This window comes from Zootoca vivipara, chromosome 2 (genome assembly GCF_963506605.1).
Source record: "Zootoca vivipara chromosome 2, rZooViv1.1, whole genome shotgun sequence".
Lineage (NCBI taxonomy): Eukaryota > Metazoa > Chordata > Lepidosauria > Squamata > Lacertidae > Zootoca > Zootoca vivipara.
In genome coordinates, this window is record NC_083277.1 from 758856 (window position 1) to 783263 (window position 24408).

Below are 24408 nucleotides of genomic sequence, written 5' to 3' on the forward strand. Positions count from 1 at the left end.
AGCTGCTGCATCACACTGCTGACTCATGTCAAGTTTGTGGTCAACCAAAACTCCTAGATCCTTTTCACATGTACTGCTCTCTAGCCAGGTGTCTCCCATCCTGTATTGGTGCCTTTCATTTTTTTTGCCCAAGTGTAGTACTTTGCCTGGCATGCTATGGTCCATGGGGTCACAACTAAACAACAACAGTACTTTACATTTCTCCTTCTTGTTTGCTTTGGCCCAGTTACATTTCTCCTCTTGTTTGCTTTGGCCCAGTTGTCTAATCTGTTAAGGTCATTTTGAAGTGTGATCCTGTCCTCTGGGGTATTAGCCACCCCTCCCAATTTGGTGTAGTCTGCAAACGTGCTCAGGATGCCCTCAAGCCCATCATCCAAGTCATTGATAAAGATGTTGAATAAGACTGGGCCCAAGACAGAACCCTATGGCACTTCTCACCAGGATGTAGCGGAGCCATTGATTAGCACCCTTTGGTTGTGTCCGACTTTTAGTCGTGTTCGACTCTTTGGTCATGTCCGACATTTAGTCATGTCCAACTCTACGTGATCCCATGGACCAGAGCACGCCAGGCACTCCTGTCTTGCACTGCCTCCCGCAGTTTGGTCAAACTCATGTTGGTAGCTTCGAGAACACTGTCCAACCATCTCGTCCTCTGTCGTCCCCTTCTCCTTGTGCCCTCCATCTTTCCCAACATCAGGGTCTTTTCCAGGGAGTCTTCTCTTCTCATGAGGTGGCCAAAGTACTAGCAAAGCCCAAGTTCAAACACCAGTTCCTATTTCTAAAAGGCTCCTGTAATAAGGACTCTGGACTGCCCTTTAGGGTTGTTGTAAGTTACTGTTCCAAGCCCCAAACCCGTGTCAGGATGCCAGAGATTATCACTCAGGTAGAGGAGTTGCTGAATACCTGGGCTCCCGCTTTAGGGATCAGGGCTGCCCTTGCTCATGTCCCAAGATCCCCCCTTGGGAGCCATTTCCTTATGTGGGGCTTGGAGGAGACATTGGGTGTGTGAAGGAAGGAAGGAAGGAAGGAAGGAAGGGGGGGAGCACACTGCCTGCTGGAGGGACAACCCCCCCCCCCAATCCTTCTAAAAATTCCTGTAACACCTGCAGAGGATGAAAAGAGAGGAAGGGGGAATGTCACCTTCGTGCCCCGGAGGACTTTTTGGGAGGCGGGGGGGGGGGTCTCTTTCCCTGCCGCCTCCGGGGATCGAACCTGGGAGATGATCAGGAAAGAAACAGGCTATTCGGAGCTTGTTTAGAAGGAGGAGAATTTGTATCTTCTGGGAGGGAGGGGGCGTCACTCATTCCTCCCCAAGGGTCAGTGAGCTCCGCTTCCTAGAGAGGCAGGGAGGTTGGGAGGGGGGAGCCAAGAGGGGAGGGAAGGGGGGCCAAGGTTGGAGGGGGAGGGGCCGCCATTCACATTCCCGGAAGAGGAGCAGGTCTGCAGAGGAGGTGGAAAAAGGTGCAATATATATCTATATATTGGGGGGGGGGGAGACAGATAAAGACGCGCTTTTGCTCTCCCTGAATCTGCAAACAGAGCAGCTGGGAAGGGAGGGCAGGATTTGGGGGGGGGGGGTGAAAGGCAAGTAGGGGAGGCCCTGCTGGGATAAAGGAGGGGGCGCGTCCTTGGAGAGCGGGAAGGGAAATGGGAAGAGAAGAGAAGAGCGGGGGGGGGGAGCAGGGAGGACAAAGAGGTAGAGCTGGGGGGGAAGGGAGGGAGGAAAGGGGGCAGAGACCCCCCCCAGAACAACTCCCTCCCTGGGCGCTATCTGCACAGGCCCTGATCCATGGAATCCTGCTGCAGATGGGGGACCCTCCATTCTCAGGGTTCTCATTGCAAGCCCCACGCGCCAAAAGAAACCAGCCTTCCTGCCTTTTCCAATGGGGGTGCAGGGGGGGCCTTTCTGCAGAGGGAGCACCAGCAGGGTTTGCATTGCAAGGTCTCCTTTGCAGCGCAAGGAGGTGCTCAGCTGTCAAGAGATGCTCAGCTCCCCTGCCCCCCCCCCCCGCGAGGACCCCCATCCCCAAGCAGGGCTGGGACTTGAAGTGAGGCCTCCATTCCGCGCCCCTCGGCGTGTTCTGGTTTCCCCCTGGCAGGCATCTCTGGGGCAAGGCTTGGTGGGTCCCTCTTGTCTAGAGCGGGGGGGGGGGGCAAACTTTTGTCAAAGAGGACCAGATTTAATGAAGTGAAGACCAAAGTTGTTGTCCTTTTTTAGAACTCAGAGAGAATAGGCAGAGAGATTAGGGCCTCAAAACGCACTTTGTACATGCCTGGTCTAGAGAGAGGGAGTCCATGGAAGGGTTAATGGAGGGGGGGCCTGGATAGAGACCCCACCCTGTCTCCCTCCTCTCCCCCCTCCTTGCTCATCTGGCGAGGCCCCTCTGGATGGAGAGGTAGGCTAGATTGGGGGAGATTTGGTGGGCAGGGCGAAGGGGGAGCCGGCCAGGGAAACCTCTGGCGAAGGGGAGAATGGGAGGGTGGAGGGCAGAGGAAGTTGGGGGGGCTGAGGGAGGGAGGGGGGAAAGCATCCCTGGGGGAGGAATGGAAGCCATCTTGGAGAAAGAGAGAGAGACTTGGGGGCTGCTTGCCTTGACTTCTCCCTCCTGCCCAGGAATCTCCTTCGTGTAGACCAGGGAGAGATCCCTGAACAGGAGGCCTGATCCAGCCACCCTCTCCTCCCCTGAAGCTCAGTCCTTGCCCTGCCAGAAGTCCCAGGTCAGCTCCTGCATGGGGCGCTGGGGGCTGTTATAGGGAGTCCAACCATGGGGAGAAAGAGGAAAGGGAGGAAGCCCCCTTTATGATTTCCGCCCTTTGAGGCTTCTGTCTTGGCAACTACAGTCTCACCCACATGCCTGTGTTTCTCTGGAGAAGCATCTAAAGGGTTCCTATCCAGAGATACCTGTGTCCAACTCCTTCTCTCCATTCCACCAATATTCCCACCACAGTATATCTTCTTTTTTAAGATACATTTTTATTAGACTTTCTTTGTACCAAAAAACAAACTAATAATCACAATAAAACAAAAAAATACATTAAACAGTTAATCATTTGTTATAACATTGTACAGTCAGTGGCAGAGCAAGCGGGGGTGAAGGGCGGCTGCCCGCCCCGCCCCCAGGATAGGCGCCAGACCCCGCCCCTGGTGCCGTAGCATGAAGCTCCGCCACTGAGTACAGTCATACCTCGGTTTAAGGATGCTTCTTTTTGAGTACTCTCGGTTTAAGTACTCCGCGGACCCGTCTGGAACAGATTAATCCACTTTCCATTACTTTCAATGGGAAAGTAGAGGAGTATAGCATCTAGATCAAGGGAAGTAATAGTACCACTGTATTCTGCTCTGGTCAGACCTCACCTGGAGTACTGTGTCCAGTTCTGGGCAGCACAGTTCAAGAAGGATACTGACAAGCTGGAACATGTCCAGAAGAGGGCAACCAAAATGGTCAAAGGCCTGGAAACGATGCCTTATGAGGAACGGCTTAGGGAGCTGGGTATGTTTAGCCTGGAGAAGAGAAGGTTAAGGGGTGATATGATAGCCATGTTCAAATATATGAAAGGATGTCATATGGAGGAGGGAGAAAGGTTGTTTTCTGCTGCTCTAGAGAAGCGGACACGGAGCAATGGATTCAAACTACAAGAAAGAATATTCCACCTAAACATTAGGAAGAACTTCCTGACAGTAAGAGCTGTTCGGCAGTGGAATTTGCTGCCAAAGAGTGTGGTGGAGTCTCCTTCTTTGGAGGTCTTTAAGCAGAGGCTTGACAGGCATATGTCAAGAATGCTTTGATGGCGTTGCCTGCTCGGCAGGGGGTTGGACTGGATGGCCCTTGTGGTCTCTTCCAACTCTATGATCCTATGACTCTTCAGGCCCTTCCAGTTCTCAGATTCTCTTATGCTATGGCACTTCAAAGGGGTAGTGGGGAGACGGGGAAAGGAAGGGGGAGAGCCCTAGATCTGGAGGTCGCCAGCCCAAGAGAGGAGGGGGGTTTAATATCTCTTTGTTGCAGACGGGGGGAAAACTATTGCCTTCGAACCAAAGCTGCCCTCCAAGCGAAGATTTGACAGCCATCTGTCAGGAATGCTTTGATGGTGTTTCCTGCTTGGCAAGGGGTTGGACTGGATGACCCTTGTGGTCTCTTCCAACTCTAGGATTCTAAAGTTCGCTTCAGCTTAAGTACAGACTTCTGGAACCAATTGTGTACTTATACCGAGGTACCACTGTATTGTTTTTCACTATGCTGTTCTCTATCACATATCCTATAAGACTATACCTTTTAATAGAATAATAATTATTTTTATACCACTCCACCTAAGTTGTTATCTTTTATAGTTTGGCATGAGAACAAAAAGGAAAATACATATAACCCCAAGCTAAGTGAGCAAACATTAAAAAGGGGGGGGATTCCCCCTCATTTCAGAATCATATATAACCACAGTTTTGACTTCCTGTTAATCCCTAATGCATAAATTATATTTTAAACATGAATGTATTCCCGTTGTTATATATTCCGCTATTTATCTACTACATTCTTACAACAGTATGCATCCTTAATATTATTGTCCAACTCATTCTTTCTCCACTATCACTTAAATGCCGGCTATATATTCCCACTATATCAGATCTCACATCTGTTGGATTTAAGAGATTGGGAAGACTGCTATGGAAATGGGTGGGGTCCCGTGTTTGCCCCTTAAAAGCCTGCATTATTATTATTATTACTACTATTGCAATTTCAATGTGGCTCGTGGGCCGGATAAACGGCCTCCGTGGGCCGCATCCAGCCCGTGGGCCGGAGGTTGCCAATGCCTACTCTATCCTCTCATCCAGTGGAAGGTGCTGTCCCATTGCCAGTGTCCTCGACACAATGCAGCAGCCTCGGGAAGTCAGTGGTGCAGGATGATTAGGGAATGCGTGCAGTTGGATTATATTAGGAAGATCTTAGAGATCAGGGAAGAAGGAGGAAATGAAATACAGATATTCAGCGTTTTCAGGGGAGGAGGAAGATGGAGAAAGTGTGTCCCACCAGATAAGGCTCCCCTCATCCCTGGCCATATGCCATCTTTCCTTGTCCAACCACATCTGGAGGGCCAGAGATGCCTCACCTCAGCATAGAAGGTTCCCCTAGGGCAGTGGTGTCCAAAGAGGGCCAGATTTGATGAAGGGAAGGGCCGTGAGGGCCTGTCAAAGGGCCAACCAAAGTTGTGGACCTTTTTTTAGAGTAGAAGTTGAAAAGTGGAACTTTATTTAGACTTTTACCACAGAAAATAAACTGCCACAGGGGCCGAATTAGGCCCCTGAAATGGACTTTGGACAAGCCTGCCCTAGGGGCTCAGGGGCTCAGTTACTTGGGAGTTGGTGGAACTGGATCTTAAGGGTTCTTGAGACCCTAACACTATGAATCCACGGTGTCCACACTCAGCAGCGCAGAAACCCCTGCCGGCCCCTGGGGAAGAGCTTTTTAAAGGAAATTGTTCACCCCCAAAGTTGCTTGCTTAGGAAGGTACAGTGGGTCTGACCACTTGCAGCGCTGTCCCTCCCTCCCCCCGCCCTGCTTTACTGCACTACTGCCCACACTAAAGGTGTGTGTGGATGAAATATATGGCTAAAATGTCAGATTTTAAAAAAATCGGATAAATGTCGGAAATGTGGAGAAGTAAAGGGAGACATGTACCACATGTGGTGGGCCTGCCGAAAAGTTAAGGAATTTTGGAACCTCATTTCTGACGAAATGAAAAAGATCTTTAAGGTAACGTTTGTAAAAATCTAAGAAGTGTTCCTTCTCAGAATATTAGGTAAGAACATTCCAAAAAATAGAAGAGAAATGTTCTTATATGCCGTATGCGGCAAATTGGAAAGGAAAAAAGATACCTACAGTAAGGGAATGGCAAGATAAACTCTTAGAATTTGCTGAACTGGCTCAATTAACAGACAGGTTAAGGGGAAATACAAAACAATCATTCATACAAAAGTGGGACATGTATAAGAAATATCTGCAAAAATATAAGAATGATACAATCTCTATGGTGGCATTTGATTGACTTGTATAAATATAAATATAAATATTATGCGATTAAATATTATGCGATTAGATGAAGGGAACGCTGTGGATGTAGCCTATCTTGATTTCAGCAAGGCCTTTGACAAGGTGCCCCATGATATTCTTGTAAAGAAGCTGGTAAAATGTGGGCTAGACAATGCTACCATTCAGTGGATTTGTAGCTGGATTACTGACCGAACCCAAAGGGTGCTCATCAATGGCTCCTCCTCATCCTGGAGAGTAGTGACTAGTGGGGTGCCACAGGGTTCTGTCTTGGGCCCAGTCTTGTTCAACATCTTTATCAATGACTTGGATGATGGGCTTGAGGGAATCCTGAGCAAGTTTGCAGATGACACCAAGTTGGGAGGGGTGGCTAACACCCCAGAGGACAGGATCACACTTCAGAATGACCTTAACAGATTAGACAACTGGGCCAAAGCAAACAAGATGAATTTTAACAAGGAGAAATGTAAAGTACTACACTTGGGCAAAAAAAATGAAAGGCACAAATACAGGATGGGAGACACCTGGCTTGAGAGCAGTACATGTGAAAAGGATCTAGGAGTTTTGGTTGACCACAAACTTGACATGAGTCAGCAGTGTGATGCAGCAGCTAAAAAAGCCAATGCAATTCTGGGCTGCATCAATAGGAGTATAGCATCTAGATCAAGGGAAGTAATAGTACCACTGTATTCTGCTCTGGTCAGACCTCACCTGGAGTATTGTGTCCAGTTCTGGGCACCACAGTTCAAGAAGGATGCTGATAAGCTGGAACGTGTCCAGAAGAGGGCAACCAAAATGGTCAAAGGCCTGGAAACGATGCCTTATGAGGAACGGCTTAGGGAGCTGGGTATGTTTAGCCTGGAGAAGAGAAGGTTAAGGGGTGATATGATAACCATGTTCAAATATATAAAAGGATGTCATATAAAGGAGGGAGAAAGGTTGTTTTCTGCTGCTCCAGAGAAGCGGACACGGAGCAACGGATTCAAACTACAAGAAAGAAAATTCCACCTAAACATTAGGAAGAACTTCCTGACAGTAAGAGCTGTTCGGCAGTGGAATTTGCTGCCAAGGAGTGTGGTGGAGTCTCCTTCTTTGGAGGTCTTTAAGCAGAGGCTTGACAGCCATCTGTCAGGAATGCTTTGATGGTGTTTCCTGCTTGGCAGGGGGTTGGACTGGATGGCCCTTGTGGTCTCTTCCAACTCTATGATTCTATGATTCTATGAAATAAAGGAACTGGATATGACATGTTATAAGAATATACTAAAAATTGAGTAAGAATAGGATAACTTTCAATGTTGTAAAGGTAAAATACATCGGGAAATGTCGGGAAGTCAGCAATGTCTTAATCCTTTTTATTTTCTTATATAGATGGTTTATTATTATTATTATTTCTAAGTTAATTTACATTTATTATGTGAGATAGTGTTAAAATGAATTTAGGGGAAGAAGAAATGCTGTAGTTAATAGTTTGTTACAATTGTGATTAAGTTTAAAGAAGTATGAATTTAAGATAGTAAATAAAGATTTACCTGAAAGAGAAAAAAAGAAATCTGTGGCAAAGGTTCTAATACACAATCATGGCTGAGAAAAACAGCCGTGGAATATGAAACTGGTTTGAAGACTGGCTTCTTCTTTACACTCAGGCGGAAACATCACTGGTTTCCCTTCCTTTCTCCAGAGTACCGTATATGCTGGCGTATAAGGCGACTGGGCGTATAAGACGACCCCTTACTTTTCAAGTTAAAATATAGAATTTGGGATGTACTCCAGCCCTTTTTTGGCGGGGAGGGGAGGCTGTCTTCTCCAGCACTCAAGTCTGCAGCCGGGGAAATGGTGGTTTGTTTGTTTGCTTGCTTGCTTAGTTATTGAGAGGGGGAAAGAAGCCAGAGACAGGAGAGATAGAGAAGCAGAGACATCGATCAAAAGGAGGGAGAGGGAGGCAGAGACAGCAAAAGGGGGGGGGGAAGAAACCATAGAGAGGATAGCGATAGAGGGGCAGAGACATCGGAGGCTCACACAGCCAGCGAAAGACGCTGAGCAGCAGTGAAAGAGAGAGCGGCGAGAGAGACAACGAGGCTGGCTCAGTGAGCAAAAGGGGAATAGAAGCCAGGGAGAGGGAGAGAAACCATAGAGAGGATAGCGATAGAGGGGCAGAGACATCGGAGGCTCACACAGCCAGCGAAAGACGCTGAGCAGCAGTGAAAGAGAGAGCGGAGAGAGAGAGAGACGGAGAGATCCCTTTGCTTTGCGCTGACAAAAAGAGAAGAGGCAGCAGCTTGACACCAATGAAATACACAAAACTGTATCTCTGCGCTGATCAAGGTCACAAAGCCATGAGGGAGCCATTCTCCCTGGCGGGGAGCAGCCCCCTCCCGAGCGCGCTTCTTTGCGTTCATATGGTCACTGCATACAGTGGGGATGCGGCCGTTTTTGAGCTCCCCCCACCGTATGCGGTGACTGCAGATTCTTGGACCCGGCGTATAAGACGGGCCCCCAACTTTTGAAAAAAATTTCCTGGGTTCAAAAGCCGTCTAATACGCCAGTATATACGGTAATCTTCTTTCTTTTCTTTCCCACAATCAGTATTCTTCACCTTTAATATTCACCTTTTCAGCGTCACACATATTTTCATATTGTGATCTTCAGATGAAGATAAATATACAAATTTAATAAATAGTTTCCAGTAGGAGCAAAGGGGGAAGAACAGTGAGAGAGGCTTGGACTGGGATTCTCCACTAAGATAGGCCAGTGGCAGGAGGCAGGTGCGAGACTCGGCGGCATATAATTATAGTGAATAATAATTGGGTTGGATTTTTTAATCTGGGATTCCCAGCAGTCAGGCTCCAGCTGATTTCCTTCTGCATCTCCAGCTCTCTCCATGCAATGATGCAAGGCTGAGAGATGGAGGTCCAACCCCAATAACATTCTCCTACCTGAGCACTCCTTCAGCTGAGCACAAGCACCAAGCCTTCTCACTGGACTTATATATGGGTCTCCCAAAATGGTCATGTGAGGGACAGGGGATACCGCGAAGTCCCTCCCCTCCTGAGTTCAAGCCCATCCCCGAGCACAGGGGAAAGCAGAGGGAGCTCCGATTCCAGTGAGGAAGCAGGAAGTCGTGTCCGAGGCTCAGGCAAGGTAGCGGAGCCAGGGTCCCAGGTGGGACAGGAAGGGGCAAATAAGGGGGGGAGACCCATCCCCCCAACTCCGGAATTACGGAGAAAGAGGAGGGGAAAGAGGATGGGTCTTCCAAGGCTTTTGTGTTGGGGAAAGACGCGCCAAAAGCCATTCGGAGGTTCTGCAACGTAATGACCCCATCGTTCCGTGTAAATAGCAATGACTTCAGCACTGTAAATACGCAGCACCAATAAAAGAATAAAATGCAGAGCTGCGTAGCGTCGTTACTCTGAAGTAGCCTGCTCCGGCCACTGTGACAGCAACCTCCGAATCTTTTTTTGGGCTACTTTGGAGTTGCCGGGATGAGTGTGTCAGAGGCGGAGAAATGGCGGCAGATCGCGGAGAAAGCCCAGCAAGACCTGCAGCAGCTGGCGCAGCAGGCGCAGGGGGAATTAAAGGCAGCTAAAGAAGAAACCAAGAAGGTCCAGGACGACCGGCTACAACTTGCGGAACAGGTGAGAGCGCTTCAGGAAAGAGAGCAGCAATTAAGGGCGGTGGCGGTAGACCTCCAAAACAAGCTGGATGCAGAGAAAAACAAGGCGGGAGGGGCCCCCCAAGTCCAAGTGCTGCCAGGAAGGAGAGCCGGGACCCTAGTAAGCAAGTTCAATGGAGACCCGAGGGAATATCATGGCTTTGAGACTGAGATTGTGTATGCTCTTGAGCTGCACCATGATGACTTCCCTGATGATGAGCACAGGGTAGCGTTTATTGTGGAGCACCTTACCGGGGCAGCCAGGGAGTGGCTAAGACCGTTAATCGCAACAAGGAATCCTTGCATGAAGAATGTCAAACTATTTCTAGAAGGTTTGAAAACGATGTATTCGTCCGATAGTCATATGGACCAGACTAAGGAGGAACTTCATAATTTACGCCAAGGAAAAATGACAGTTCGCGAATATTGGGCGAAATTCACCATGCTGGTGCACAGACTGGGGTGGGAACTAGAGTCAGGCCCAATGCAAGCGGCGTTCTACTTGGGTTTGCATGAGGAGGTGAAAGATGAGCTCTCGAGAGGTCCAAAGCCCAGTAATATGGATCAGCTGAGCAAAGCGGCTCTGGCGGTGGGGGTGAGACAGGAATCCCGGTGGAGCGACAAGCAAGCAACGCGCGCAAAGCGGGCTTGGTTCCCACGGTCGCAGGAGAAGCCACTCCCCCAACAACCCTTTCAAGCCACGCCTGGGGCCAGCCAGGACCAGGAACCCATGCAGATTGATAGCGCGCGCGCGCGGGCTTTTCAAACCCCAGCGGCGCCAAGACGCAAGGAGGGAAGGGGCGGGAATTGCTTTCTCTGCAACTCCCCCCAGCATCTCGTCAGAGACTGCCCACATCGCAGGGAGTGGCAAGGAAAGGCGGGAACGGTTATGCCCTCCCCCACTGACGCAGCACCACAGCAGGGAAACGGGAAAGCCTGGCTGCAGGAGACAAGGGGCAGCAGCCAGGCACAGTCAGCAGACAACAGCCCCAGCCCGCCCACCCGCACAGAGAGGAGCAGAGCCAGCCCACCCCTCCCAGAGCAGGAGTGGTTCTAGAAGTGACGCTAACGCTCCCAAATGGCTATCCCCTGACGGTCCTCGCCCTAATTGACAGTGGTGCCTCAGCCAACTTCTTCTCGAGAAACTTTGCAGAAGAGCACCAGATCCAGCTTCTGCAGCTGGATTTTCCTCTGCACGTGGCCACCATTGACGGCAGAGAGTTGCTGGGAGGGGCCATCACTCATCAAACCCCCCCCATGAGAATGACGGTGGGAAGGCACTCTGAGACACTGGCATTCAACGTCACCACCATCTCAGACCCCCCCATTGTTTTGGGAATGAGCTGGCTGGCGCGCCACGACCCCTCCATAAGTTGGCACCAGAGATGCATCACGTTTGGGTCGGACTTTTGTCTGGAACATTGCATGCAGCACCAACCAGGGGAGGGGCCTCCGATAGCCACGGTGGCCACCATGCACGTCAAAGGGGGTGAGGCGATACCCAAGCCGTACTGGGACCTGCAGGAGGTTTTCAGCGAAGCGGAGTCCGACCACCTACCCCCGCACAGGCCTTTTGACTGCCAAATCAACCTGGTGCCAGGGGCAACTATACCCGCAGCCAAGCTGTACGCCATGTCAGACCAGGAACTGGAGGATCTGCGCGCTTTCATCGACAAGAACCTCAAGCGGGGGTTCATCAGAGAAAGCAAGGCAGCAGGGGGCAGCCCGGTCTTCTGGGTGGACAAGAAAAACACGCAACAGCGCCGCCTTGTGGTGGATTTTAGACGGCTGAATTCAGTGACAGAGCCAGTGGCTTTCCCCATGCCCAGAGTGGATGATCTCCTGACAGCGGCATGCAGGGGCAAGATTTTCACCAAGCTAGACCTAAGGGGGGCGTACAACTTGATCAGGATCCGGGAAGGCGATGAATGGAAAACCACGATGTTCACGCCTCTGGGCTCGTTTGAATATCTGGTGATGCCCTTCGGGTTGCAAGGGGGTTCAGCATGCTTCCAGGCCTTCATGCACCACGTCCTGGGGTCCCTCCTTTTCAAGAACTGCTTGGTCTTCCTAGATGACATCCTGATCTATTCCAATGACCCAGTGCAGCATGTGAAAGATGTCAGGGAGGTGTTGCAGCGCCTGAAGGAGAACCACCTGTATGTGAAGCTGGAGAAGTGCAAGTTTCACACCAAAGAGGTGGACTTCCTGGGCTACAAGCTGTCAGACAAGGGGTTAGCGATGGACAAGGACAAGGTGCAGGCCATCCTGGACTGGCACAGCCCCAGGACGCGCAAAGATGCCCAACGCCTACTAGGCTTCGCCAACTTCTACAGGAAGTTCATCAAGAACTTCTCTCGCGTTACGGCTCCCATCACTGACTGCCTGAGAGGCAAGCAGAAGTTCAGGTGGACACCAGAGGCGCAAGCAGCGTTCGAAAGCCTCAAGAGGGTGTTCGCCTCAGACCAGAACCTGTTCCACGTGGTACAGGACGCGCCCCTTCGTGTGGAGACAGATGCTTCAGATAGAGCTCTGGGCGCCATTTTGTTGCAACTGGACGCCAACAGAGAGTGGAGACCCTGTGCCTTCTTCTCCAGGAAGCTGACCCAGCCAGAGCGCAACTACACGGTGCTTGATAGGGAACTTCTTGCGATCCACGCTGCGTTCCAGCATTGGAGACACTTCCTGGTGGGCGCCAAGCACCCCATCCAGGTGTGCACAGACCACAAGAACCTGGAGTTCTGGAGAACTGCCAGGGTGCTCAACCAGCGGCAGATACGGTGGGCAGAGTTCTTCTCGAACTTCAACTTCGCCATCCACTACATCCCGGGGGAGCAGAATGTCAGGGCGGATGCCCTCTCCCGCAAACCGGAGTACATGGAGGAGGAGGCGCCACCGGCACCCAGGCACATTTTCCCCCCGTCAGCATGGTCCTGCGGAGCAGCAGTGGTGAGCGAGGCAGAACTCACAGCACTGACGGCAGCGGATGAATTTGCCAACCGCATCTTCAGAGAACTGAGAGGGGGGAGGGAGCAAGCAAAAGACTTTGCAGAACGCAGAGGGCTGCTTTTCTACAAGGGTGCACTGTACCTGCCCACCACCCAGCTTAGACGTAAGGTCCTCAAGCAGATGCACGACAACCCAACGGCGGGTCATTTTGGAAGGGACAAAACCGCTCACCTGGTCATGAGACACTTCTGGTGGCCAGGGGTGCGGGAAGACGTTCGAGACTATGTACGGGGCTGTGACACCTGCCAGCGGGCAAAGGTGGTCAGAGCACCGCCAGCAGGATTGCTGGAGCCCTTAGCCACACCACACAGGCCGTGGGAAGTGGTATCCATGGACTTCATCACAGATCTGCCTTCTTCCAGAGGCAAGACCGCAGTGTTGGTGGTGGTGGACCTTATGTCCAAAATGTGCCACTTTATACCGTGTGCCAGAGCGGTCTCCGCAGAAGAAACAGCCAAACTGTTTGTTGACCACGTCTTCAGACTGCATGGATTACCTTTACGAGTTATTTCGGATAGAGGCCGCCAATTTGTTTCCAGGTTCTGGCGGCGGCTCATGAACCTCCTGCAGGTGGAGGTCAGCTTGTCGACGGCTAGACACCCGCAGACCAATGGACAGGCGGAGAGGGTCAACGCCATTCTGCAGCAGTACCTGAGATGCTACGTCAGCCAGAGGCAAACAGACTGGGTGGATCGCCTGCCACTGGCAGAATTTGCCTACAATAATGCAGTGCACGTCTCCACAGGGGTGTCGCCCTTTAAGGCCAATTATGGGCGGGACCTCAGATCTTTCCCAGAGAGGGAGGGGGAGGAGGAGGGGGAGGGCCCGCAGGCTGAGGATTGGGCAGAGGAACTGGAGACGGTGCACCAGCAGCTCAGAGAACACTTGGAGAGAGCCAAGGAAGCGTACAAGAAGGGGGCAGATCGCCACAGGCGACAAGGGGAGGTCATCAGGGTGGGGGACAAGGTTTGGTTGTCCTCGGAGGGCCTTCCCATCAGAGGGAGGTGCAAAAAGCTGGCGAGCAGAAGGTTGGGCCCCTTCACGGTCACGCAGCAGGTCAACCCGGTGGCCTTCAGACTGGCACTGCCGGAGGACATGAGGGTGCACCCAGTGTTTCATAGATCGCTGCTGTCGCCGTACAGGGAAAGCAGCAGGCTCCGAGGCAGCGAACAAACCCCCGAGGGAGGGGGGGAGTGGGGAGGCAGGGAGCAACTCAATGAGGCCACGGCCATCCTGGATTCACGGAGAGGGGTGGGGGGCCTGGAGTACCTCATGGCATGGGAGGATGCTCCACCGTCCCAGAATGAATGGGTCCCAGCCACTCAGATACAGGAGGAATTCTTGGTGGAAGAATTTCACGCCCTCTTTCCCCACAGACCCAAGCCCGGGCACATGGAAAGGGAGGGGGAGGAGGAGGAAGCACGGGAGAGCAGTTCACCATGGCGCTGGGAAGCGGAGTTTGAGGAACCAGAAGACGAGATATGGGTGTCACCGAGATCCACGCAGTCAGAGGAAGAAGCAGATTGGCAGCACATTTTTACCCCCACTAGCTCGGACGCCACGGACTTTTTGGGATTCCAGTCCTCCCAGGCGGAAGGGGGGGGCTCGCAGGACTGGGAGGAGGTGTTCACACCAACGGGTTCGGAAAGTACTGAGTTCTTAGGCTTCGAGTCGTCACCGACACCTGGGGGGACTTGGGGAGGGGAGAAGGAGAGCTTGGGAGGGGGGTGGATGTGAGGGACAGGGGATACCGCGAAGTCCCTCCCCTCCTGAGTTCAAGCCCATCCCCGAGCACAGGGGAAAGCAGAGGGAGCTCCGATTCCAGTGAGGAAGCAGGAAGTCGTGTCCGAGGCTCAGGCAAGGTAGCGGAGCCAGGGTCCCAGGTGGGACAGGAAGGGGCAAATAAGGGGGGGAGACCCATCCCCCCAACTCCGGAATTACGGAGAAAGAGGAGGGGAAAGAGGATGGGTCTTCCAAGGCTTTTGTGTTGGGGAAAGACGTGCCAAAAGCCATTCGGAGGTTCTGCAACGTAATGACCCCATCGTTCCGTGTAAATAGCAATGACTTCAGCACTGTAAATACGCAGCACCAATAAAAGAATAAAATGCAGAGCTGCGTAGCGTCGTTACTCTGAAGTAGCCTGCTCCGGCCACTGTGACAGGTCAGTATGCACCTCCAGAAGCCAAAGGGACTGTGCAGATGATTAATAAAGATCTAGAGGCCGAAGGGGACAAAATGTGCCCTAAGGGGTGGGGGATTATTGTGCAGAAGATGAAGAACTTCATGATGAACTTAGGACCCTGATGAATAGTGGGCAGGTTCATGGACATAGAGCAGCTCCCTTTCCTGTGAGAAACCACTTTTGATTACAAAAATAAACCGCACAGTTCAACCGTATTCTAAGATAATGCTTTTGAACTGCATTACCATTATTTGGCATTATTTCATTTGTATTTGCTGAAAACTGGGAACATGGAGGACAAGAGAGATTTTAAAATAAGAGCATGTGCTGATTGATGTCTGTAATATTCCTTTCTTCTCTTCCTAGAAAACAAATAGGAGTTCCTCCCCTCTTTGCCCCCCAAAGCAGACAATGGAGAAGACAGTCAGAATTCTGGGGGGCCACGTTCAATGGGAATAATGAAGAAAGCATTTAAATACATGGAGTGTGAAAAGAGAGAGGAGAAGCAGTCTGAAAGAATGGAGTGTGAGAAGAACTTCAGTGACAGTGGAACACTAAGAAAACATCAACGGACTCACACAGGGAAGAAACCATTTAAATGCATGGAGTGTGGAAAGAGCTTCAGTCAAAGTGGAAACCTTAGAATTCATCAACGGATTCACATGGGAGAGAAACCATTTAAATGTATGGAGTGTGGAAAGAGCTTCAGTCAGAGTGGAAACCTTAGAATTCACCAATGGACTCACATGGGGAGAAACCATTTAAATGCATGGAGTGTGGAAAGAGCTTCACTTCAAATGGAAAACTTATAATTCATCAGCGGACTCACACAGGGGAGAAACCATTTAAATGCATGGAGTGTGGAAAGAGCTTCAGTAGAAGTGACAGCCTTAATTTACATAATCAAACTCACACAGGGGGAAAAACATTTGAATGTACAGAGTGTGGAAAGAGCTTCAGTAGAAGTGACAGCCTTAATTTACATAATCAAACTCACACAGGGGGGAAAACATTTGAATGTACAGAGTGTGGAAAGAGCTTCAGTCAAACTGGAAAACTTAGAATTCATCAACAGACTCACACTGGTGAGAAACCATTTAAATGCATGGAGTGTGGAAAGAGCTTCAGTCGGAGTGGACACCTTAGAATTCATCAACGGACTCACACAGGGGAAAAACCATTTAAATGCATGGAATGTGGAAAGAGCTTCAGTAGAAGTGACAGCCTTAATTTACATAATCAAACTCACACAGCGGAGAAACCATTTAAATGCATGGAGTGTGGAAAGAGCTTCGATGAGAGTGGAGACCTTAGAATTCATCAACGGACTCACATGGGGGAGAAACCATTTACATGTATAGAGTGTGGAAAGAGCTTCAGTCAGAGTGGAGACCTTAGAATTCATCAACGGACTCACACAGGGGAAAAACCATTTAAATGCATGGAGTGTGGAAAGAGCTTCAGTCAGAGTGGACACCTTAAAATTCATCAACGGACTCACACGGGGGAGAAACCATTTAAATGTAAGGAATGTGGAAAGAGCTTCAGTAGATGTGACAGCCTTAATTTACATAATCAAACTCACACAGGGGAGAAACCATTTGCATGCATGGAGTGTGGAAAGGGCTTCACTTCTAATCAAGTACTTAGAACTCATCAACAGACTCATACGGGGGAGAAACCATTTCAATGCATGGAGTGTGGAAAGAGCTTCAGTCAGAGTGGAAACCTTAGAATTCATCAACGGACTCACACAGGGGAGAAACCATTTCAATGCATGGAGTGTGGAAAGAGCTTCAGTGGGAGTGGACACCTTAGAATTCATCAACGGACTCACACGGGGGAGAAACCATTTAAATGTAAGGAATGTGGAAAGAGCTTCAGTAGATGTGACAGCCTTAATTTACATAATCAAACTCACACAGGGGAGAAACCATTTGCATGCATGGAGTGTGGAAAGGGCTTCACTTCTAATCAAGTACTTAGAACTCATCAACAGACTCATACGGGGGAGAAACCATTTCAATGCATGGAGTGTGGAAAGAGCTTCAGTCAGAATGGAAACCTTAGAATTCATCAACGGACTCATACGGGGGAGAAACCATTTAAATGCATGGAGTGTGGAAAAAGCTTCAGTCAGAGTGGAAACCTTAATTTACATAATCAAACCCACACAGGGGAAAAACCATTTGAATGTATGGAGTGTGGAAAGAGCTTCACTTGTAGTGGAACACTAAGAAGACATAAATGGACGCACACAGGGAAAACCATTTAACTGTATAGAGTGTGGAAAGAGCTTCAGTCAGAGTGGAGACCTTAGAATTCATCAATGGACTCACACAGGGGAGAAACCATTTAAATGCATGGAGTGTGGAAAGAGCTTCACTGAGAGTGGACTTCTTACGCTCGAACAGGGTGGCCTCTAGGAGTTCCGGCCCCCATGGGTGCTCGGCCCAGACGCGAGTTCCATGATTTAAGAGAAACAATTGGATTTAAATTCATGGACATGCTTCAAAAAAACGGGGGAGAAGATACCGCCAGGAATTCCAGCTTCTGAGTGATAAGAGAATCAAGGAAATACCACATCAAGGGGGGAAAAGAATGATCTGGACAGAAGGAAAAGGGAAGCGAAACCTTTTATTTTCTACTATTGTAATTCAGCCCGTTGAGTAAACGGGCACTAGAACATCCCAGTGGTTAGAGAACATGGGTGTGCAATTATCATAGAATTGTATAGAGTTGGAAGGGAACCCTAGGGGTCATCCAGTCCAATCCCCTTGCAGCCCACCCATAAGGTATTTCCCTGTTCCTCCTTCCTTGCTGCAGCGCCTCAAGTTTCCGCTCTGAATCCCTGCAGAGCCAGTGGCTAGAGAACATGGGTGTGCAGTGATCGTAGAATTGTATAGAGTTGAAAGGTACCCCCAGGGGTCATCCAGTCCAACCCCCTGTAATGCAGGAGTCTCAGCCAAAGCATCCCTGACAGATGACCCCATCCAACCTCTGCTTGGAAACCTCCAACATTAACCTATCTCTGCTTCACTTCTCCCCCCCCAAATCCCCCCCAATTATCATAGAATTGTGTAGTTGGTAGTTGGAAGGGAACCCCAGGGGTCATCCAGCCCAACCCCCAGCAGCCCATACGATATTCCCTCCCTCCCCCCTCTGCTGCAGCACCTGAAGTTTCTCCAGAGCCACCCTATCCACCCTTCCCCCCTCAGAACGACAATTATTTTTCGCCAACCCTCCCCGCCCCCAATATCAATATCAGCAGCCACAACATGCCTCCCCACCCCCACCTTAATAGTCGCAGCGTGACACACACACACACACCACCCCTTTTCCCGCCTCAGTTTCCCCTCAATATCTCCCCACACACAAAGTAACCCACTACCCTCCTTCCCCGACCTGCTTCAGTTTCCCCTCCCCTCGAGTCCTTTCCCCTCCCCACGAAGGGTCGTGGGGTGATACCTCATATCTATTTCTTCCCCTCCCTCCCTCCCTCTCACCTGGTACAAAGTTTTTGAAAGCAGCCTCCTCCTCACGCTTGTGAGGCGCTTGTCCGGCCAGGAGGGAGGGAGGGAGGGAGGGAGGGAAGAGAGAGAGAGAGAGAGAGAGAGAGAGAGAGTGTGTTAGAGCAGTCGGGAGGCGAGGCGCGGAACAGCGATTTGGAGGGAAACCTCCTGCTAAAAACTACAACTCCCAGCATGCCAAGCGGTAGCTTCCCCATTCTGAGCCCATGCAAGCCCCTCCTTGCTCCCTTTCCCTTCCCCTCCTCCCAACGTCGTATTAGACTGCCGTTTGCAGCCATTTGGCGTGGTTTTCCCCCTTCCCCTTCCCCTCCTCTCACTGTGTTATTAGAGACGGCTGTTGCCAGGGGCCGGGCCGTGGCGGGCCAGGGGCGCGTCCTGCTCAACTGTGGGTGGCTGGAGGAGGCGCGCAGAGAAGCGGTGAGACGGCGGTAGCCTTGGGGGGGGGGAGAGGCCGAGAGACGCTGGGAACTGATCAGGAAGAGGAGCAGAGAGCTGCCTCAGCCTGTAAGCCTTTGAGATGCAACCAACCGCAAACGGCCACGTGCAGTCTCTGCTGTCCAATCCCTGTCTCCCTGGGGCCCATGCGCAGTAACCCAGGGACACACGGGACAGCTTGGGCGCAGGGACACAGGGACTTTATTATATAGGATACCTTAAGAAGCACTAACCACCTTCCCTGGACGGACGGTCCTTAATATTTGGAACAAACGAGAAATTAGGAAATAAACTGTGTGGCTATTGGAGTTTATATAATAGAGGATTTATATTCTGTATGTTTTTGGACGCTGTTTTGCCAAGTATGTAAGAGCAAAACCTCCCCAGCTGGTTATATTTTCACTGGAGCTCGCTTAAATACTTTCTGGACAATTATAAGTGGATTTATGAGCCGTGACACACTTTGAATTTGAACAAGATAAGAGCTGCCTAATTGAAGATTCAGGAGGCAGAGAGCAGCTAAAGGGCGGGGGAGCCATAAATCTGTTATAAGAAGAGTGTGAATATTTCTGTTCGGCTGTTCCCCGCCTGAAAAAGCTGCATTTCGGCAATCGGTGGACTTTTTGAGGAGAAGCTGGAATACGATATCTGAGATCTTCAAGATGGCGTCTGCTCCTGCTTGAATGTCTGCGCGGCCGGAGAAGCACTCCAGTTTGTAAAAGGAGGATTTAAGGGGAGGCTGGACTGGACAAAAAAACCCACACAGGAAGAATGATTTTGTGTTAAATCTCGCTTGATGTCTAGCTCAAAAGCTGCGACAAAAGAGGAAAATAACAACTAGAAGAATTGCTGGGGAAAGATCGGGACTATAATGGATTATAATGATAAGATTTTGAAATTTGGACTAGCATGGCAGGGAGTAGCGTTAGTCAGAATCCCCAGACTTTGAAGCATGGGAAGTCCAAATTTTTTTTTTATGATTTGGCATAATATTTGGTTTAATTGATATGTATTTGTATAATTTGAAATAATTGATATGATATAATTGGTATGTAATTGGAAAATTTAATAAATTGTTTTTGTTTTTGTTTTTTTAAAGAGAGAGCGGACTTCTTACAAAACATCAACAAACTCATACAGGGGAGAAACCATAGAAGTGCTAGGGAATTAGATAGAGGTTCCGTTGTAGTGGATGTCTTCAAACCATCAAAAGACTCGGAGTGTTAAGAGTTGTAAGAGTGGAAACTCTCCAGGCCATCAAAAGATGAGAAATGGTTTAAATAGAAGGAATGTGGAATATACATTGGTTATTAGAGTGTAGAACCTGTTTCTCTCCTAGAGCTGGTTTTTGGTGTTTGGGGGAGGGAGTTGGAAATGTTTGTATTTGGGAATGGAGAGTTGTACAGAGTAGAGCTCATATTGGTGGTGTTGCTTTGGAAGCAGAGTTAGATTAATATTATAGGAACAGCAGCATCACTCCCACTGTTATGATTGCAATAATGGAACCATGAAGAGACAGAAAGACTGAAAGCACCTATTATTTAGCTCTTTCCAATTACCGCCCGGTTTCAAATCTTCCATACCTGGGTAAGGTAATTGAGAGAGCGGTTGCCAATCAGCTGCGTAGGTTTCTGGATGAAACATCGGCTCTGGATCCATTTCAGTCCGGCTTTCGCCCTGGTTCATAGCTGCCAAGGTATCCCTTTTTTAAAGGGATTTTCCCTTATGCTGAATAGGCTTCCTCGCGAGAAAAGGGAAAACTTGGCAGCTATGCCCTGGTTATGGGACCGAGGCGGCTCTGGTCGCCCTAACATATTATCTCCGTAGACAGCTGGATCAAGGCGGGTCGGGACTGCTGATTCTTTTTAGATCTGTCAGCAGCCTTCAACATGGTCGATCACAAACTTTGAGACCACCGCCTTGCCGACATGGGGATTCAGGGCACAGTCCGACAATGGCTGCGCCCCTTTATATCAGGTCAGGGACAGAGGGTGGCACTAGGGAAGGAGTTGTGGCCGCGGCACTCCTTGGTGTGTGGAGTCCCATAGGGCACAATCCTTTCCCCGATGCTTTTAAACATCTTCATGTGTCCCCCTGCCCATATTGTCCAGAGTTTTGGGCTGGGTTGTCATCAATATGCTGATGACACCCAGATTTATCTGCTGATGGACGGACCGCCCTGCCTCAGCCCTGGACAGACTGACCAGGTGTTTGGAAGCTGTGGCTGGATGGCTAGGTGGGAGCCGGTTGAAGTTAAGTCCTTCGAAGACAGAGGTCCTCTGGCTGGGTCGGGACGACATGGGGTTGGGGGGCCAACTCCCATCTGTTGTGGGGGCTCAATTAGTGCCAGCGCCTTCTGTCAAGAGTTTGGGTGTAACCTTCAACGCCTCCCTTTCCATGGAGGTGCAGGTTGCAGCCACAGCTAAGGTGGCATTTTTCCATCTCCGCTGCATTAAGCAGTTGGTCCCTTACGTTTCTCGCCCTGATCTGGCCACAGTGATCCATGTGAAGGTCACCTCCAGGCTTGATTATTGTAACTCACTTTACGCAGGGCTGCCCCTGAAGCTGCCCCAGAAACTCCAGCGGGTGCAGAATGACGCAGTGAGGCTCCTTACGGGGTCCCTGCTGCGGGACCATATTCATCCAGTGTTTTACCAGCTGCACTGGCTCCCAGTGGAGTACAGGATCAGATTTAAGGTGCTGGTTTTGACCTTTAAAGCCCTCGTACCTACAGGACCGCCTCTCCTGGTATGCCCCACGGTGTATCTTAAGGTCCACAAATAATAACATTTTGGAGATCCCGAGCCATAAGGTGCTTAGATTGGTCTCAACTAGGACCAGGGCCTTTTCAGTACTGGCCCCGACTTGGTGGAACGCTCTCTCACAGGAGACCAGGGCCCTGCGGGATTTGACATCTTTCTTCAGGGCCTGCAAGACAGAGCTGTTCCACCTGGCCTTTGGCCTGGACTCAGTCTGACCCCTATGTTTTCCTCTCTTATGGTTTTGATTTGGGCCATTTTTAAACGAGGCTGCATTTTAAAAATTTAAATTGCATTAACCTGTATTTTAACTACAGGTAGGTAGCCGTGTTGGTCTGACGTAAGCGAAACAAAATAAAAAACATCCTTCCAGCAGCACCTTAGAGACCAAGTTTTTTATTTTGGTATGAGCTTCTTCAGATACACTGGAATAGAAGTCCCCAGACGATTATATATAGAGAAAGGGTGGGGAGGGGTATCACTCAGAGGGTGGTGGAAATGGGTGACTGACTAACTGATACCTGTTGACGACTGTAAACGACTTCAAATGATATTTACAGGAAAAAGTAAGCGGTGAGATGGTAAGCCAGTGATGGTAAGCCAGTGAAAAGTAAGCCATCCGATCCTCTGCTTCTCCCCCCCTCGGCAGCCCCCGCACCGGCGCACTTCAGCTCCGCCCCCCAGAGCCAAAGTGCGGCGGTGCGGGGGAAGAGCGCCTGCCTGCCTGCCTGCCTGCCTTCCCCGAGCAAGCGTCCTTCCCCCGCACCGCCTGCCTTCCGCGAGCCAAGAGAGCAAGCGCCACTGCCGCCAGTCCCCCGGAGCCCAGAGGAACGCATTGATTAAGTTTCAATGCATTCCTATGGGAAACCGCGACTTGCTAGGCGAATTTTTCGTAGTACGAATTGAGTCCGTTCCGCTGTCAAACAGCTCTTAACTGCCAGAAAGTTCTTCCTGACATTGAGTCGGAGTTGCCTTTCTTGTAACTTGAATCCTGTTGTTTGGGTCGATCCACAAAGCATTCTGAAGATGTTTAATGCTAAAGGTTTTATTACAATTCTCTCTCTCTCCATATATATATATATATATATATATATATATATATATATATATATATAGGAAGCCAACCAGAGGAGGAGTAGTAGTAATGAAATAGGACATCCTATTTTGGGATATTTATTGGGATAAATGGTGAGGGGCCCCTTTACCTTTACCCTTTAATGGGACGTGGGTGGCACTGTGGTCTAAACCGCTGAGCCTAGGGCTTGCCGATCGGAAGGTCAGCGGTTCGAATCCATTGCTCTGCCCTGGTTCGCCAGAAGCGGCTTAGTCATGCTGGCCACATGACCCAGAAGCTGAACACGAGCTCCCTCGGCCAGTAAAGCGAGATGAGCGCTGCAACCCCAGAGTCATCCACGACTGGACCTAATGGCCAGGAGCCCTTTACCTCTACCCTTTAAAACATCCTTATTTTCTTGGGAGAAATGTTTGCATTACAGTAATGTGGGTTAGATTCGTGGGGGATCCTGAAAGACAACAGTTCCGAGGGGATCTAGGAGTCTTGGTAGACCACAAACTTGACATGAGTCAACAGTGTGATACAGCAGCTCAAAAAGCCAATGCAATTCTGGGCTGCATCAATAGGAGTATAGCATCTAGATCAAGGGAAGTAATAGTACCACTGTATTCTGCTCTGGTCAGACCTCACCTGGAGTACTGTGTCCAGTTCTGGGCACCACAGTTCAAGAAGGATACTGACAAGCTGGAACGTGTCCAGAGGAGGGCAACCAAAATGGTCAAAGGCCTGGAAACAATGCCTTATGAGGAACGGCTTAGGGAGCTGGGTATGTTTAGCCTGGAGAAGAGAAGGTTAAGGGGTGATATGATCGCCATGTTCAAATATATAAAAGGATGTCATATAGAAGAGGGAGGAAGGTTGTTTTCTGCCGCTCCAGAGAAGCGGACACGGAGCAATGGATTCAAGCTACAAGAAAGAAGATTCCACCTAAACATTAGGAAGAACTTCCTGACAGTAAGAGCTGTTCGGCAGTGGAATTTGCTGCCAAGGAGTGTGGTGGAGTCTCCTTCTTTGGAGGTCTTTAAGCGGAGGCTTGACAGGCCTATGTCAAGAATGCTTTGGTGGTGTTTCCTGCTTGGCAGGGGGTTGGACTGGATGGCCCTTGTGGTCTCTTCCAACTCTATGATCCTATGATTCTTCAGGCCCTTCCTGTTCTCAGATTCTGTGATGCTATGGCACTTCAAAGGGGTAGTGGGGAGACGGGGAAAGGAAGGGGGAGAGCCCTAGATCTGGAGGTCGCCAGCCCAAGAGAGGAGGGGGGTGGAATATCTCTTTGTTGCAGACGGGGGGGGGGGAACTATTGCCTTCGAACCAAAGCTGCCCTCCAAGGAGCTCACATAAAATAAGTGGGGATATATATAGAGAGAGAGGGAGGGAGGGAGAGGGAGAGGAAGGGGAAATGTCACCTTCGTGCCCCGACTCATGGTCAGACTCATGTTCGTAGCTTCGAGAACACTGTCCAACCATCTCGTCCTCTGTCGTCCCCTTCTCCTTGGGCCCTCTGTGACGATCCTCCCTTCTCTATTACTAACAGTGTGCTGAAGGAATTCAGTTATTGTTCAAACAACCCACTATTCCTTCTTTCTCCCAAATAAACTCCCCGTTTTTATATGGGTTTGCTAGTACATAGAGTACAGTTCCGGCTTTCCAAATAACGTGGCTCTGTATCCTTAAAAACTCCAGGCAAATGTTACAGGAACAATCTTGTGCCCTCAGTAAGGTTTCCCT

At 50.0% G+C, this 24408-nt stretch overlaps 1 protein-coding gene across 1 annotated transcript; it reads left to right on the forward strand.

The window, feature by feature from the left end:
* Nucleotides 1-15608: 15608 nt before the first annotated feature.
* LOC132591677 (oocyte zinc finger protein XlCOF6-like) lies at nt 15609-18450 on the forward strand. The gene has a single exon (XM_060271138.1). It carries the CDS (start codon nt 15618-15620, stop codon nt 17154-17156), a length of 1539 nt encoding a protein of 512 aa, XP_060127121.1. The 5' UTR covers nt 15609-15617; the 3' UTR covers nt 17157-18450.
* Nucleotides 18451-24408: the final 5958 nt, after the last annotated feature.